This window comes from Acanthochromis polyacanthus, chromosome 8, assembly GCF_021347895.1.
Source record: "Acanthochromis polyacanthus isolate Apoly-LR-REF ecotype Palm Island chromosome 8, KAUST_Apoly_ChrSc, whole genome shotgun sequence".
NCBI lineage: Eukaryota > Metazoa > Chordata > Actinopteri > Pomacentridae > Acanthochromis > Acanthochromis polyacanthus.
In genome coordinates, this window is record NC_067120.1 from 23,629,709 (window position 1) to 23,646,845 (window position 17,137).

General features: G+C 41.0%; 1 protein-coding gene across 2 annotated transcripts in view; it reads right to left on the bottom strand.

Annotated features, from left to right (window-relative positions):
• The window catches only part of cpa5 (carboxypeptidase A5), an 84,599-nt gene that overhangs the window by 6,891 nt on the left and 60,571 nt on the right, over window positions 1-17,137 (bottom strand). The window contains exon 1 of one of the 2 annotated variants that reach the window (XM_051952647.1): window positions 750-862. The exons of the other annotated variant lie outside the window; for it this stretch is intronic. Within the exon in view, the coding sequence (XP_051808607.1) occupies window positions 750-814 (65 nt within the window). The 5' untranslated portion in view covers window positions 815-862. Of the gene's footprint in view, window positions 1-749; window positions 863-17,137 lie in introns of those variants that run through there. 2 annotated transcript variants of the gene reach the window in all.

The window sequence follows — 17,137 nt, forward strand, 5'->3', positions numbered from 1 at the left end:
TCTCTGAAGACTTTGGTCGATAAAATACTTCCATAGCTGTGTCTGCTCATGACAAAGGACTAATTGTTGCTCTCTCAGTATCTTGAAGTGACAAAATTTTGTACAGCTCAGCCAGACTGAATCTGTTCTTGTTGTTATTTTTGTTGTTGTTTTTCTGTTATTGTTTCAAGACTTGAAATTCTCTGTGATGCACCCTGAGTCAGCAAACTAAACACTTCTGAAATAGGGGTATGTTGTTACATCTGCTTTGTGTATTTAAAAAGTGACCATTCCTCTCTCTGGATGTGAGAAAAGATAATAAATTAGGGATAACCGAGTCCGAGTTCTGCTCCCTGAGTGCAATTTACAAATGTACAGAGGGAAGTCCTTACATTTATCATCTGTCAGTTTTCTGTAGATTTTAAAACTCTTTTACTTGATTTGAAAGCACTTTGTGGACTTGAACTGCGCATGGACCAGGGTAGTTTGTCAGATTCTGTGGCACTAAAAGTCCATTGTTCCAGCATGTAGGACAGGAACCCGAGACAGTTTGGTGAAAGTGTGGTACCTTCACCCAACTGTCTCAGCTATTCATGACCGTTTGACAAATGTACTTGAGAAAAGTGATGCTGTTTGACAAGTCAAAGTTTGCACCCCGCTAGCATGACTTCATTGCTTTACTTGTAGTGCCCCAAACTTTTGCTCAGTGCCATATAAACAGATCACTTACATCCTACCCAGCAGTGAGAGGTTCTGGTTGGCTCACTTACCCTTCGAACGACTCCTTTGCAATAACAGCCACAAGTAGCGCGGCGAATGCGAGCAGGCCTCTCATCGTGACCAAAAGTGTGAACCTGTCAGAACCTAAACACAAGCTTTTATGGCTTCGTGTGTCAAGTCACATGTCCCAACCACGACCTTGTTAAATGTGATGGAGGTGTGTCACCTGCTGCAGCAGTTCCCACACCAGCCTGAAGATATCGCACCAAAATAAACCTCATGCATTGAGATGTTGTTTATTTATTTAGCTTGTGTTGAGTTCACACAGAAAAAGGGAGGTTGTTCAAGGTCAGCTGGATTTAGTTTTGCTGCTGTCTGAAACACCTTTAAAAATCCAATCTGTTTCCTCATTCTCTTACATTACATATATAGAAATGGTTTGTTAATCTTAAATATGTAAACTTTAACCTCCTGTAACCACTTTGTCCTGCAACAACTGAAGCTAAATGTTTCAGGTAAATGTTGATCAGCACTGCACATCCGCATGGTAGAATTTTAGTCCATTCCTCTGTAGAGAACAACTTCTATTTGGGGATGTTGATAGGTTTCTTACATGAACTGCTTGCTTCAGGTCCTTCCACAACATTTCTATTGGATTAAAGTTCAGGACTTTGACCTGTCCATTTCACAGCATTAACTATATTGTTCGTTAACCACTCTTTGGTGCTTAGGATAATTCCTTTGCTGCACTACCCACTTTATTCTAGAGTTTCAGTTCACAGACAGCTGTCATGACGTTTCCTTTTAGATTCCATTGGTATAATCCACTGGAAAAAGTCTTGTTTAATCTAGATTGTGGTAGGCTGTCATGGCCAAGCAGCAGCAAAACAACCCTAAATCATGATACCACCACTACGTTTCACAAAGCGGCAGTGTTGTTGCATCATGTACCACTGAACAACAGTCAGTTGTGGACTTGGGGTCTGCAGTGTCTATTTTGCCCCAGTACATCCACAGAAATCCCTTCAGTGCGATACCACTACTCCAACCTACACCTCAGTTTGTGATCTACACGAGTAAAAGAATCCCTGTGCTTGGCTGTCTGCAAGTTCAAGTTAGTCGTGGAGCTACATGTGCCACATCTATGTTCTTTGTGGTGAGAAAAGGCACCCCTCTCTTAGGAAGAGATCTCGTGGCTGCTTTAGATATCAGTATTAAAGGAAATGCTATTCTTCCTCCTACTACTGAGTTGCTTGCTCCTGTGTTGACTCCTGCTTCACCTGTCCCAATACAGACCTATGCTTGCCTCCGGCACCTCAACTCCTGACATCGTTTTTGCACTTAACTTTGTGCATAAGGTGAAAACTGACCCAACTGTGAAATCGGTACATCAACAGTTCAGACGTTTGCCTTTTGCGGTGTGGGCTTCTGTCTCAGTTGAACTTAATTACTTACTGAAAGCTGTAGCCATGGAGAGAATTGATGCATCACCATGGGTTTCACCTATAGTAGTCACAGCACGCAAAACTTGTGAAATAAGAATGTGCACAGACCTTTGTGAACCAAACAAACCTGTCGTTACTGACCATTATCCACTACCTCATGTAGATAAACTGTTAACAAAGTCCCATATGGTTTTGCTTCTGCCCTCTCTGCCTTTCAGAAAATGATGAAAGGCAGACATTCTCAAAGACCTTCCAGGTGTCCAGAATTATTTGGATGATCTCATTGTACATGGTACCAATGCAGATGAACGTGACCAGAAAATCAACACAGTGCTACTGAAACTGAAAGAGGCAGGACTAGTGCTTAATGCCAACAAACGCAACTTCAGAAAGCCTTCCCTATGCTTCCTTGGTCACATCATAACTGCAAATGGCATCCTTCCAGACCAAGAACATGTTGATGCTGTTCTCAGAGCTTCGCCTCCCTCAGATGCTGCTACTCTCAGATCCCTTCTGGGCCTTGTGTCTTGGTACTCAAAGTTTCAGCCAACCTTTGCAACGATTGTAACACCAATGTGAGCATGTGCTCGTCACAAAGACAAAATTATATGGTACATGGCCTCCTACAGCACAAGCAAGTTTTGAAGAAGTAAAGCAACTTCTCGTTGATAGCCCACACTTGCAGAACCTGTCATGGCCACAGCCTGAGGCTGTGGTCAGGGCAGAATTCTCTCCTCAGGCTCTGTTCTCTCCCTCTCTTGCCCTCTCTCTCTCACTCTCATGTGCGTGCTAGCATAGAAGGCTGCAGCAGGTGTTTTAAATCAGTGATTGGTTATTGTGTGCAGGTGGAATTTGAACAATCAAGGTACTCCTGCCCCTCTTTATCATCAGACGCAGGTCCGTGAACAACTAATAGTTAGTGCTTAGCACAGTTCAAGTCTGCACCTGTTTTAATGCTTTCAGTAATCACGTTTTTCTTTGTTTATTTTCGACTTTTGCCTGCTTCTGTTAGATCTTCTGCTTGGTCCTCTGTCACCTTTCCACCTTGGACTAGTGTTGCCAAGTCTGCTTATTATAAGCGACTTTGGTCTTGTTTTTTTGTAAAGTCGCTTGCAAATCTCGTCAGTCGCGGGTTGCGGGTTTTTGGGCTTGTTTTCTGAAGTGCAGTCGCTTATTTGGGCTTGCTTTGCTGCCTGCATAAACTGCTCCTGATTCTCTCCCAGTTCTCCACAACAAAGCGAAACACGATACTTTGTCCTTTTCCAGGATCCGTCCACTCCTCCGTTTCTCAGTTACCGCCCCAACCCACACTCAAACATAGACAGCAACATCTGAGAGTGACACACGGAGGGAGAGAGAGACTGACAATGAGCGGGAAAAAGTGGTGCAGATATGGTAAAAAAAATATAATAAAGAGTGAGAGAAAGAAACCTCTTTGAAAGACTGGATTTGACCACAGGTGGGAGATAGTTCGAAGGCGTTCTGCCGATATTGTAAATGTGAGATACAGTGCCTTGTGAAAGTATTCGGCCCCCTTGAACTTTTCAACCTTTCGCCACATTTCAGGCTTCAAACATAAAGATATAAAATTTTAATTTTTTGTCAAGAATCAACAACAAGTGGGACACAATCGTGAAGTGGAATGAAATTTATTGGATATTTTAAACTTTTTTAACAAATAAAAAACTGAAAAGTGGGGCGTGCAATATTATTCGGCCCCCTTGCATTAATACTTTGTAGCGCCACCTTTTGCTGCAATTACAGCTGCAAGTTGCTTGGGGTATGTCTATCAGTTTTGCACATTGAGAGACTGAAATTCTTGCCCATTCTTTCTTGCAAAACAGCTCGAGCTCAGTGAGGTTGGATGGAGAGCGTTTGTGAACAGCAGTCTTCAGCTCTGCCCACAGATTCTCGATTGGATTCAGGTCTGGACTTTGACTTGGCCATTCTAACACCTGGATACGTTTATTTGTGAACCATTCCATTGTAGATTTGGCTTTATGTTTTGGATCATTGTCCTGTTGGAAGATAAATCTCCATCCCAGTCTCAGGTCTTTTGCAGACTCCAACAGGTTTTCTTCCAGAATGCTCCTGTATTTGGCTCCATTCATCTTCCCATCAATTTTAACCATCTTCCCTGTCCCTGCTGAAGAAAAGCAGGCCCAAACCATGAGGCTGCCACCACCATGTTTGACAGTGGGGATGGTGTGTTCAGGGTGATGAGCTGTGTTGCTTTTACGCCAAACATATCGTTTTGCATTGTGGCCAAAGAGTTCGATTTTGGTTTCATCTGACCAGAGCACCTTCTTCCACATGTTTGGTGTGTCTCCCAGGTGGCTTGTGGCAAACTTTAAACCAGACTTTTTATGGATATCTTTGAGAAATGGCTTTCTTCTTGCCACTCTTCCATAAAGGCCAGATTTGTGCAGTGTACGACAGATTGTTGTCCTATGGACAGACTCTCCCACCTCAGCTGTAGATCTCTGCAGTTCATCCAGAGTGATCATGGGCCTCTTGGCTGCATCTCTGATCAGTCTTCTCCTTGTTGGAGGGGAAAGTTTAGAGGGACGGCCGGGTCTTGGTAGATTTGCAGTGGTCTGATATGCCTTCCATTTCAATATGATTGCTTGCACAGTGCTCCTTGAGATGTTTAAAGCTTGGGAAATCTTTTTGTATCCAAATCCGGCTTTAAACTTCTCCACAACAGTATCTCGCACCTGCCTGGTGTGTTCCTTGGTCTTCATGATGCTCTCTGCACTTTAAACAGAACCCTGAGACTATCACAGAGCAGGTGCATTTATACGGAGACTTGATTACACACAGATGGATTCTATTTATCATCATCAGTCATTTAGGACAACATTGGATCATTCAGAGATCCTCACTGAACTTCTGGAGTGAGTTTGCTGCACTGAAAGTAAAGGGGCCGAATAATATTGCACGCCCCACTTTTCAGGTTTTTATTTGTTAAAAAAGTATAAAATATCCAATAAATTTCATTCCACTTCACGATTGTGTCCCAATTGCTGTTGATTCTTGACAAAAAATTAAAATTTTATATCTTTATGTTTGAAGCCTGAAATGTGGCGAAAGGTTGAAAAGTTCAAGGGGGCCGAATACTTTCACAAGGCACTGTACGTGCTCACCATGCTGATTTAATGCAGCATGCCGGCACCGAAAAACACAAAAAAAACTCTGCACTTTTCTCGTCAATGAGACTTACGGACGTTGGTTTCACCACCTCCAAACAAAACGAGACAACAAAGACAAATGAACTGAAGATAGCCACGTACATAGCCTGCCACACATCCATCAGTGCTGTGGATCATCTTAGTGAATTAGTTGGATTGACCTCAACTGAAAAAGAACTCAAAATACACCGGACCAAATGCACTGCATTAATTAATAATGTCATTGCCCCATGCATGTTCAGAGACTTCATGAGTGATATTGGAGATGCCCAGTATTCCCTTGTAATAGATGAAAGCACAGATATCACATCTGTCAAGCAGCTGTGTGTGGTAATCCGCTACTTCAGTGTTAAACTGAACAAAATTGTGTCAACCTTTTCGGGGATGATTAATTTGGCTGGTGAAACAGCAGAGGCTATTGCTTCCACTTTGACCAGTTTTCTACAGAGCATTGGGCTGGATATGAAGAAATGCATGGGCTTAGGTACAGATGGCTGCAGTGTTATGGTGGGGAAAAGAAATTCTGTGTACACACATCTGCTCCAGAAAAACCCAAATCTTCAGCTGCTCAAGTGTGTGTGCCATTCAATACAGCTGTGTGTAAGCAAGGCAGCTGAGACACTCCCTCGCAACCTTGAATACTTGGTTTCTCATTCTCACAACTGGTTTTCACACAGTGCCCTTCGCCGCCGCGAATATGCAAAGATCTACAGCCTTATCAATCCAGGTGAAGTCCCTTTGATGCTTACACAGATGTCAGGTACATGATGGCTTTCGATCCATGACTGCTGTTCACGCATACTCCGGCAGTGGGATGAACTAAAGCTTCACTTTCAGCAAAGCAAAGATCAGCAAAGATGTTATGATGCTGAAATTCTGCACCAGATGTACAGTGATCCCATGAACAAACTGTATCTTCTGTTTCTTATGCCATTTCTACAAGAGTTCAACAGGATCAACAAGCTGTTTCAGCAGGACAGGGGTAATCCATTCAAAATGCTGGAATGCTTGCTGTGATAAAATCCTTACATCAGACCAACAACTGCTTGCAATCAATTTCACAGACCAGACTGTTTTGTTACCTGTGGGTGCCATTTGTTTTGGGCTCACCTTCACAATTGCGCTCGAGGAGGCAAAAATTGAGAGTACAAGTGAGAGAAATATGAAGAGCAGGTGCCGTGACTTCTTGGTGGAAGCATGCAGACAAGTGCAACAGAGGCTTCCAACTAATATCCAGATATGGAAATCTATGACTGAGTTCAGTCCAGCTGTCATTCTGTCACAAGCAAAACAACAACCTCAGGTCACTGTCACTTCTGAAACTGTACTCCGGCGAGCTTACGGCTCTTGACACCCAGTATCAGGCTGCTCAGTTCTCAGTATCAGTGCTCAGTTACAAAGACAGCAGTAGAGACCAGGCTTTCAAAGAACTTGCCCTCTTTGCTCTGTCATTGCTTGCAATGCCTTTAAGCAATGCTGATGTAGAATGAGTATTTTCACAAATGAACCTGGTCAAGTCCAAACTGAGGAGCAGAATGGGACAAGACACACTCAGCAGCATACTCCACATTAAGTATGGACTGAGAAGACAAGGTATATGCTGCAAAGACTTCATCCCAAGCAAGGAGATGCTGCAGCGCTTTAACTGTCACATGTACTCTGTGGGAGGAAGATCAGGCAGCAGAGAGACAGATGCAAACGAAGACAGTGATGATGGATTGCAGTTAAGGTAAATGCTGTTCTTATGTCTTATTTATTCTTGCCAGACTTAATGTTAATGCTTGGGTATGTGATTTCTGTGTTACAGAGGAACAGACATGACGCTGAAGTTAGCTTCCGATTCGGCAGCTTCCGATTCGGCACTTTAGGGAAAAATTAAGGGGAAATGAAATGAACCTGCGGTGCGACAGTTTATCCACTGATTATCTGTTTTTTTCGACACTTCTTGATGTGTAAACATTTTAGACATTTGGGTAAGACATTAACTATGCCTGACAAGAGCTATTGTATTTGTAAAATTTGTATTTTATTTGTGAAAACGTTTAAGGGGATATTTCACCGTTTTTGCTTTATAACCAGTCCTTATTAGACCAGGTCCAGATTGAAAACCACTCTACCTACACTCCTCAAATCTGTACTCGACTATTCTACAGAGCCTGTAGATTCATAAAAACACAGTCTCTGATTTGTGAAAACTTTATTGTATTTGTGAAAATGCAATAAAGGCACATTTTACAGTTTTTTTCTCATCCAGACCACATTAGACCAGGTACAGGTCGAGAACCGCTACACTTAGACTCTTCAAATCTGGACTAAATTATTCTACAGAGCCTGTAGATTTATAAAAACATAGTCTCTGATTTGTGAAAACTTTATTCTATTTGTGAAAATGCAATAAAGGCACTTTTCAATGCTATTTGTCATCTGGGATGGGGTTGCGCAACTTATTTCTACAATTAGTCAGAACAATGGCCTCTACAGATAATGTAACAATGATATAAGAATGCATTTTTTATGTTTTCTCATTCTTCTTCCTTTGATATGTGATTACAGGTACCTTGGTTTTGGATGCAAATTTTGTCCTTCTAACTTTTGGGAGTGTTAACTCTTTTTATGTCAAGTTTTGTCTTTGTAATGATCTGACCAATCATTCACAAAACACTCACAATATATGTCAACAATGTTATAATGAACCTGTGACACCCTATTTCTATCATTAATAAACACTGACAATCTTCAACATACATGGACATGGTACATGGACTTTCAAAAAAAAATGTCAACAGAATTATTAACAACAAAACCAACAACAACAATAATAATGATAATAATAAGTATAACAAAAAAACAAAACAATAATTAGTAGACCTATTTCGAGCTTGGCTTTTAAATATAAAGCTCTCTCTCCCTGTATGTAATACGGAGCCCCTAAAGGCACATGCAAAAAATAGAATAAAAAAAAAACTTTCAGGTGCTCACCTAAAACATTTCACGTGCGCACCTGAAAGTTTCAGGTGAGCACATGAAACGTTTTTTTAATTTTATTTTTTGCATGTCCCTTTAGGAGCTCCATAATAAAACGCCATGCTAACTTATTTTGAAAAAGGAAGTTAGCTTATTCCAGCACCGGCCTTCACAGTGGAGTCCGAGCATTTGCCGGATGGAGAGACGTACCAAAATGACAAATGACAAAGAATTGAATTAAAAAATAAAGATTTCCCATATCAGAAACTGTCACGCCCCCTCCTCGCTCCTGTGCTCTGGCTCTCCTAATTACCAACGGCTGTGAAGGAGCCCAGCTGCTGGTGATCAACAATCAGCACAGCTTAAAAGCCTGGCTCTTCCCACAGCTCAATGCTGGGCCGTTGCATGTGGAACTCAGTCATGCACACATTGCTGTTTGGATTCAATCACCCTGTGGATTATCTTGTTGGATCCCTCTTTCCTCCTCACCTCGGAGGTGTAGGTGTAGCGGTTCTCGACCTGGACCTGGTCTAATGTGGTCTATATGCTGAAAAAACTGTGAAATGTGCCTTTATTGCATTTTCACAAATAGAACAAAGTTTTCACAAATCAGAGACTGTGTTTTTATGAATCTACAGACTCTGTAGAATAATTCAGTCCAGATTTGAAGAGTCTAGGGGTAGCGGTTCTTGACCTAGACCTGGTCTAATATGGTCTGGATGAGAAAAAAACAGTAAAATGTGCCTTTATTGTATTTTCACAAATAGAATAAAGTGTTCACAAATCAGAGACTATGTTTTTATGAATCTACAGACTCTGTAGAATAATTCAGTCCAGATTTGAAGAGTCTAAGTGTAGCGGTTCTCGACCTGGACCTGGTCTAATGTGGTCTATATGCTGAAAAAACAGTAAAATGTGCCTTTATTGCATTTTCACAAATACAATAAAGTTTTCACAAATCAGAGACTATGTTTTTATGAATCTACAGGCTCTGTAGAATAGTCGAGTACAGATTTGAGGAGTGTAGGTAGAGTGGTTTTCAATCTGGACCTGGTCTAATAAGGACTGGTTATAAAGCAAAAACGGTGAAATATCCCCTTAAACGTTTTCACAAATAAAATACAAATTTTACAAATACAATAGCTCTTGTCAGGCATAGTTAATGTCTTACCCAAATGTCTAAAATGTTTACACATCAAGAAGTGTCGAAAAAAAACAGATAATCAAGTGGATAAACTGTCGCACCGCAGGTTCATTTCATTTCCCCTTAACTTTTCCCTTAAGTGCCGAATGGGAAGCGAACTTCAGCGTCGTGCCAAATGTGGGCTAGAAACAGTGAACAGCTACACGAAAAGTCTTGCCGTAAAAATAGTTTATATTATTTTATTGTCAGAAACAGAAGGAAGAACTTTTAGGCAGCTGTTAACTTTAGCTTTAGCATGTTTTGTGTTGCACGTTAGAATGGTTGCGGAGGGTTGGTCGGGGAGGGGTGCGCGCGCGCGGCTGGGTTCAAAATCATGGTTGGACTTTAGCTAAACGTAGATATATGTTCCTGCTTAAGCTGTGCTTCTGTGCTGCCACCACTGACTTAACCAAGTTATGACCTCATACTGTATATTTACAGTGTGATTGTATGTGTTTTTCAGCTGCTAATATTAGCACAGAATTGCTTCCCAGTCTGTCTAAGGAGGACTTGCGTGACCTCTTTCCGGGGCCTGAGCACTTTTTCCGAAGGAAAGCCATTTGGAGGACCACTCATGGTGAAAATGAGGTGATATCCGATTTTAACATTGTGTGGACATTAAACTATGCTGTGATTTACAATTTCAGTGAAACTGTCATGCTCTGTGTCTTTTGTTCCCTGTTCGTTTTTCTGTTTTATTTTGTAGTGTCTATTCTTCCTAACTTTCTCTAGTCTTCCTATTTGTTCTTTGCTACCTGTTTGGTTGTAACTGCATTTTGGCTCAATCCTGCAAAACCTGACGGAAACATTTCCTTTTTGGTGTTGTTGCTTGTAGTGCACTACTTACAATTAATGTGAGATAAATTTTTGTTTTTCAGTGTGAAGAACTGGACCAGCCTCACCTAGGGACCTCCTCTGGAACTTATGATGGTGCCACAATTCCAACGACCCCAAACGCTTTGTCCACTCCTTCTTCCTTCCCTGCAACTGTCCCCTCTTCAAAGCCAGGAGACAGTGGCAGCAGAACTGTACAGCTTCAAAGTCCACAATATGTTGTATACACAGACACAGAGCTGGAGCAGTCAAGAACCACCTTTTTTTGAAAAACAGCGTGCTGGACAAGAAGAAGACTTCACACTCTCCAAAGAGCTTCGCTGTCGCATAATAAGGAACACAGTAACAAGCACGATCGCCATAAAGAGAGCTGCAGGGGATGACTTCCGATATCCAAGTAGCCGTGAGCTAACTGCGATGGCTCAGCGTCTCATTGTATACTACCCAATGCTGCGGGACAGGTCTGCAGCCAGTGGAGCTGAGTGGGTAGGAGGATATGCTTTATTCAGGATCGGGGCTTTTATGCCGTAATTTCATTATGATCGATGTGATTTTACGTTCCATGTTTTTGTCAGGAATCTGTGAAGAAGCAGATTTGAGAAGGGTCCAAAATGTGACAACCCCCAAAAAGAAGCAGGGAGCAACTCCTTCAAGAAAGAGGCGACTGGCCATCAGCTTTGAGAGCAGCAGCCATGGTTCACCCACTGATGACAGTGGGTCCAATGCTTCAACTTTGAGCTTGGAAACATCACCGCAGTCTGGAGGCACTTCCCCGGAGGCTGAACAGGTGGATGGTAAGAGCACATACTGAGATTGTGTTTTTGTATTAAAATTGCTACAAGTATTGAAAAGGGGGAGTGCCTTTAAGGTATTAATCATTAATCATCAAGATGATCTTTTCATGATAGCAGCTTTAGCTCAGTCTGGTTCTGGTGGATCAGCTGGAAAGAGCAGAGAGAGAAAGAGAGAGAATACTCCTGCTGACTTAAGACTTCAGACTCGTAACTATTACTTCACTGGAATACGCTAAAGGAATATTGTATTTTATTATCAATAAACATCTACTCCGTATAGAGTTGAGTTGTGAGAAAGTGTGGTGAGTTGTTGCAGATGTACTGTCACATTTCTTTTTAGAAGTCATTTATACATGGTTTAGTTTTAGATACAAACATTGAAATGATTAAACTAAAAGTCAGTAACTTTGAATATTTGTATGTTTCTTCAAACTGTAATGGCAGAAAGTGAAACAGTAATCATAATTTCATTTCAACAATCGGGCCTGAAACTACTGACAGCCCAAGGAACCAGGCCAGACACTACAAAGTTCTGCAGGAGCTATACAAATCCAAGCCCAGGCCCAACAAGAAGGATGTTGCCCAGCTGTTGGACCTGGAATAGCAAGCAAGACGGGCTTACTGTCACGCTCCATTGGTGACAAAACGAGCTGGCTCATCAGCGCAACGATGAGCGGCTGTGCACTCAGCACAGCCGATTCTGATGAACAATCAGCGCTGCTTAAAGCCTGGCTCTTTCCACCACACCAATGCCGCATCATTGAATGGACCTCCCTGCTACACTGCTCACCCTTGTTCCGCTGTCCATACCACGACACACTCAGTTTGGAATCCTTCACTCCGTTCACCATCTCCCGCACGTTGTCTTCTGGACTCTGCCTCTCCCTCGGACTTCTCTGCCTGTTTCTCCGTCACCGGCTCTTCCCCGCCATCGGCTCTGTCGGCTCTCCCCCCACATCCACACCTCTGACACTGGACTGGACCTTCTGTAAGCCACCTTCCCTTTGTTTAAATAATGTTCAGTTTTATTTCGGCCCTCGGGTCCGCTTTCTGTTTGGTTTAGTTTAGTTTTTTCTCTCCTTCCCGTTGTCTCCCTCCGTTTCCCTTTATTTAGTGTTTCTGTTCATGAATATTCTCGTTTTTTCATTAAAATCATTTTTATTTCACCCATCTATCTGTCTGCTGCTTGGGTTCAAACTCCTGTTGTATGACACTTACATGGACTCTGATGTTATGAAGGAGCACGACAGACCTACCAAGATTCTTCAAGAGCTCAGTGAAGCTGACCCCCCCACCCACAGAAAAAATCCAAGCAAACAGGCTGAGTGGTTAGTGCCTCGTTTGTGCCAATTTGTGCCGTTAAAATTTTCGTTTGTGCTGCTATCGTTTTTCAGATATTAAAGATTATTTTTTAGGTCATTCAGAGGTCATCATCCCCCCAGCTTGCTCCAAAATGAACCAGACTTGTCTACTTTTTTAGTGCTTCGTTTGTGCTGATTTGTGCCGTTAAAATGTTAGCGATACCATGTTAGCTAAATCATGTTCCCTATACCATGTGTTAACTTGGAATTTAACTAAAACCTCGGTATTTTACAAGTGCATTTACCGTGTCTAGAAATCAGATATATCTGAAGGTTGTAAAAATACCACTGAAATGGTAAAATTGTGAAAAGGTCATCCAGTGTGTGTGTCTTGTTAAATGGCTGTGAAAGACTGCTATTTTGTGTAGTTCTTAGTGGGGAGTGCTGAATTTTTTTTTTTTTTTTTTTTTTTTTTAAATGCTTCATGCTCCTAAATAAACCTTGAAGTGATTTCATTTATTGTCTTATGACAGAAATGTGATTGGCAAAGTAAATATAAAGCACAGTTCATTAAAAATGTAAATTAGTAACATAAACATACGTTCTACGTTTATTTAACCAAATTTCATTGAACAAATGTACACACAAAGGCACAAAGTCAGTTCAAAGAGACATTTTCCAGCAATAACACAGGTTAACATCCTCAGATGTTATTACAGTAGTTCTATATACATTAAGACATTATAAACGTGGCAGACTACAGACGTCATCAATTTGGGTCATGTGATCATCTGTAAATAAAACTTGTAATATCTCAAACTACAGCAGCACAAACGAAAATTTTAACGGCACAAATCAGCACAAACGAAGCACTAAAAAAGTAGACAAGTCTGGTTCATTTTGGAGCAAGCTGGGGGGATGATGACCTCTGAATGACCTAAAAAATAATCTTTAATATCTCAAAAGCGATAGCAGCACAAATGAAAATTTTAACGGCACAAACGAGGCACTAACCACTCAGCCTGTTTGCTTGGATTTTTTCTGTGGGTGGGGGGTCAGCTTCACTGAGCTTTCTTCAAGCATGTCCCTGCTTCAGAGAAGTGGATCATGGAAGCAAATCAAATCATTTTAAGTTGATTTATGTTTAATATGATTGTATGTGGGGCTGCACAGTGTCGTAGTGGTTAGCACTTTCGCCTTGCAGCAAGAAGATCCCCGGTTCAAATCCCGGCCTGGGGTCTTTCTGCATGGAGTTTGCATGTTCTCCCTGTGCATGCGTGGGTTTTCTCCGGGTACTCCGGCTTCCTCCCACAGTCCAAAAATATGCTGAGGTTGATTGGTTCCTCTACATTGCCCGTAGGTGTGAATGTGCGTGTGATTGTCTGTCTGTATATGTAGCCCTGTGACAGACTGGTGACCTGTCCAGGGTGTCCCCTGCCTTCGCCCGAGTCAGCCCCGACCCTAATGAGGATAAAGCGGTGTATAGAGGATGGATGCATGATTGCAGGTATGCTAGTTTACAAATTATAGATTGCTAGCCATTTTCCATTTTTTAAATTAAGGACAGATGTTGGCCAGGTTCTTTTTTGCACAAATTGTTTCATAATTCACAAAGCAGGTTACTCTGCAATTTCTACTTACATAGAATAGAACTTTATTGCGCCTCGAAGGGAAATTCATTTGTTTGGTCTTTACATAATAGGTCCAGACATTTTTTATTGACTAGATTTTGATTGGAATGTTGATTTAACAGGTATTTGCTATGTGTCCTTCTGTGGTAGATAATGGATGAACTGCAGCGGATCCTCAATCAAGGAAACCCCCACTTCATAGCTGAACTGAAGAACCGCTGGAGGACCTTTTGTGAGAAGATCCAGTTTTATGGCGTTTTCAAAAAAGTCATGAGACCTCCACTGGCTGATAAAGGTAATTACTTATCATTTGATGACTTAAGAATCCATGAGCTGACCACAGTAGTCAGTGCTGCTGGTGCTGCTCAGTTTCACACATCCACCAAGTATTTTCCATTTACATAACTTGTCAACCATCCTAACCACTTCTACCATGTGCTTTTTTCATTTTCCCACCTGCAGTTTACTGCTTCTTGCAGTCTCTCCCAACCACACTCACTTATGTTTCTTGTCTTGTTACTCTGTTTTATGTAGTTTTTTTGAATAACTGACTGCAGTAAATAAAATGAGGTGGTTTTGTTTTTCACAGCAAAGCAAGGGGTTGCGATGATGAAAGCTTTGCCAGACATCTTCCCATCACCCATTGCTCCACCCAAGAAGTTGGGGCATGCAAGTGAGGCCATTCTTCACATCCTTGAGGTAAAAAAATGATGTTTGATAGTTTTTCACATACTTTACAACAGGGCTATTAAACTCTATTGTTAAGGGACCACATTTTTAGACATTCTCCTGATTTTTTTATTGTAAATATTTACTTTTGATACATCACACCACTGCATTTTGAAAACATTCATATTGCCACACTGAGAAACGAATAGGCCTACTTTAAGAAACTGGGTGAAGCGCTCAGTTTCATTTTCTTTGCAACATAAGCTGTGATACAGCCACAGAAGTAAACAAATTTGAAAGAGATGTATTCTACAGCACATCATATGTCATGTGGCATATAGTGTGGTCAGTTCTGACATCTCCTATCAAGCTACATCACGGCGCTTCTTAAGTACTAAAAAGAAGCAAACGACAGGATTGAGTAAAGACATTTCAGAAATTAAACAATAACTGAACTCGCCTGTGTATTTGATCCCACAAAACAGAAATTATAAAAGCTGTTTATGAAGAATATTGTTGCATTACTAGAGCCTGGCAATGACCAAAGAAAAGTGTCTAACATTACAAAGAACATATCTGGACGACTCAGATTAGTCAGGCAAAACAGAATGACAGCTATAGTTGCAGGCTGTATAGTAGGCTCCTTGACACACATCCATAAAAAGTAATAAACACTGGCTCACAACTACTTTGTTTCTTTTACACTTAACTTTCTTGTCTTCTGTCACTTCCACATATTCATTTTTATTTCAATTCTAGATAAAGACAAGCATTGCTACCCTGCCACATATCCATTTAGTTTACTCTCATAAACACACACACAAATAAGCTTCAATTCACACTTAATTAGCCTCATATTTCTATTTGTGTTTCAGTCTGTGGAAGACCCCAACGCTTTCCTGAACGCAAGACCACTCTCCAGCCCTGGAGTGATGGTCTGTGAGAGCAACTGCATTCTGGCCATAGGAACCATGCCTGTGCTGATCTTCCCAAAGGAGGACATCTCAGACAGTGTGATGTACATCATGGCATGCTACTACACCTTTCACCTCACATACCCCAAGTGCATAGCCACACTCCTCTCTGTGCTGCAGACAGAGGTCCTCATGGATGCCATCCATGACCGAGACATGACTTCTTCATCTAAAAAAGCTATGGCTGAGTGGAGGAAGTTGAGTGAGAAGGCTTGTACGTTGTTCTGTAGTTCCAGAAAATGTTAGATGAGTCGGTTTGTTCAGGTCTTAGCATTTGTTCAGGGCTCCTCAGAGCACTTTCTTCTGTAAAATGTTTTTGATACAGATTGCACCTTAAATATAATAAAGAGGTGAAAAGAAATTGGATTTGTATCTTCATTTAAGCAAGTGACATTTACTGTTCTTGTAGTCAGGATCACTGATTATAAGCATGAATATTTTTGAATTCCACAGCATTTGGCTCATTTTAAGAATTTTAAGAAAATTATCCTACATAACGAGAAAAATATTCTTAACTGTTACCGTTCCATCAAGAAAAGGAAATTAGATTTTAGTATAACTTTGCTGGTTTCAAGTAATGTAATGCTTACTACATATGATTATGTCAAGACAATGGCACGAGCATTTGCTTAATTTAAGAATATTTTTCAACATATTGAGAAAAGAGGTCTCATATTTTTTATTTCTTCCAAGAAAAATGCACTTTATCAGTGAGAATATACTCATTTTAAGGTATTTTGGGTTTCATTGAGGTTAGATATTTTTACTTGTTTTGGAAAATCTTGACGAGCCAAATTTTCTTGTTCTGTTGGCAGATAATTTTGCTTAGTTTAAGTAATATGTCACTTGTTTTTGTGGGGTTTTTTCTTGTTTTTGAAGGAGGACTTTTTGCAGTGTAGGAGAAGTAAAGAAGGGGAAGTTCATCCGTCAGGTGGCAGATGAAGATGGACAGAATGACTTTTCAGCCCATCAGGTCATCCATGAACAAACGGAGACAGATCTTACATTATATGAGATGGAAAATTTTAAATTTTACTTCAACATAATTGATGGCACAATTTACCCCCAACATGTTTTCTCCAAAGGCTCAACTAACTCCAAGTTTGTTCCCTTTGGAAAGCCATATTCCTCATATACAATGACTACACCAGTACAGTACAGTAAATATGACAGCTAAAAGTTTAAAAAATAACAACATTACATATATGCTGCTTTGTTTACATTTGAACGAGGTAGTGCTGCATTTAAATCAGGGTGCAGACAGTTCTGCACAGTGTCTTCCAGATTTCGACAAGACAACAGGACTACTTGAAACGAGCAGGACATCGAGATTAATCTCAACGTTAAACTTTCAAGAAAATCCAAAGAACCCAACATTTTTGAGGTGAGTGACTTCACTGCTCTGTTTGATGAAGCAAACACCAGAGGAAACATTCAGAAGGAAGTTTTAAA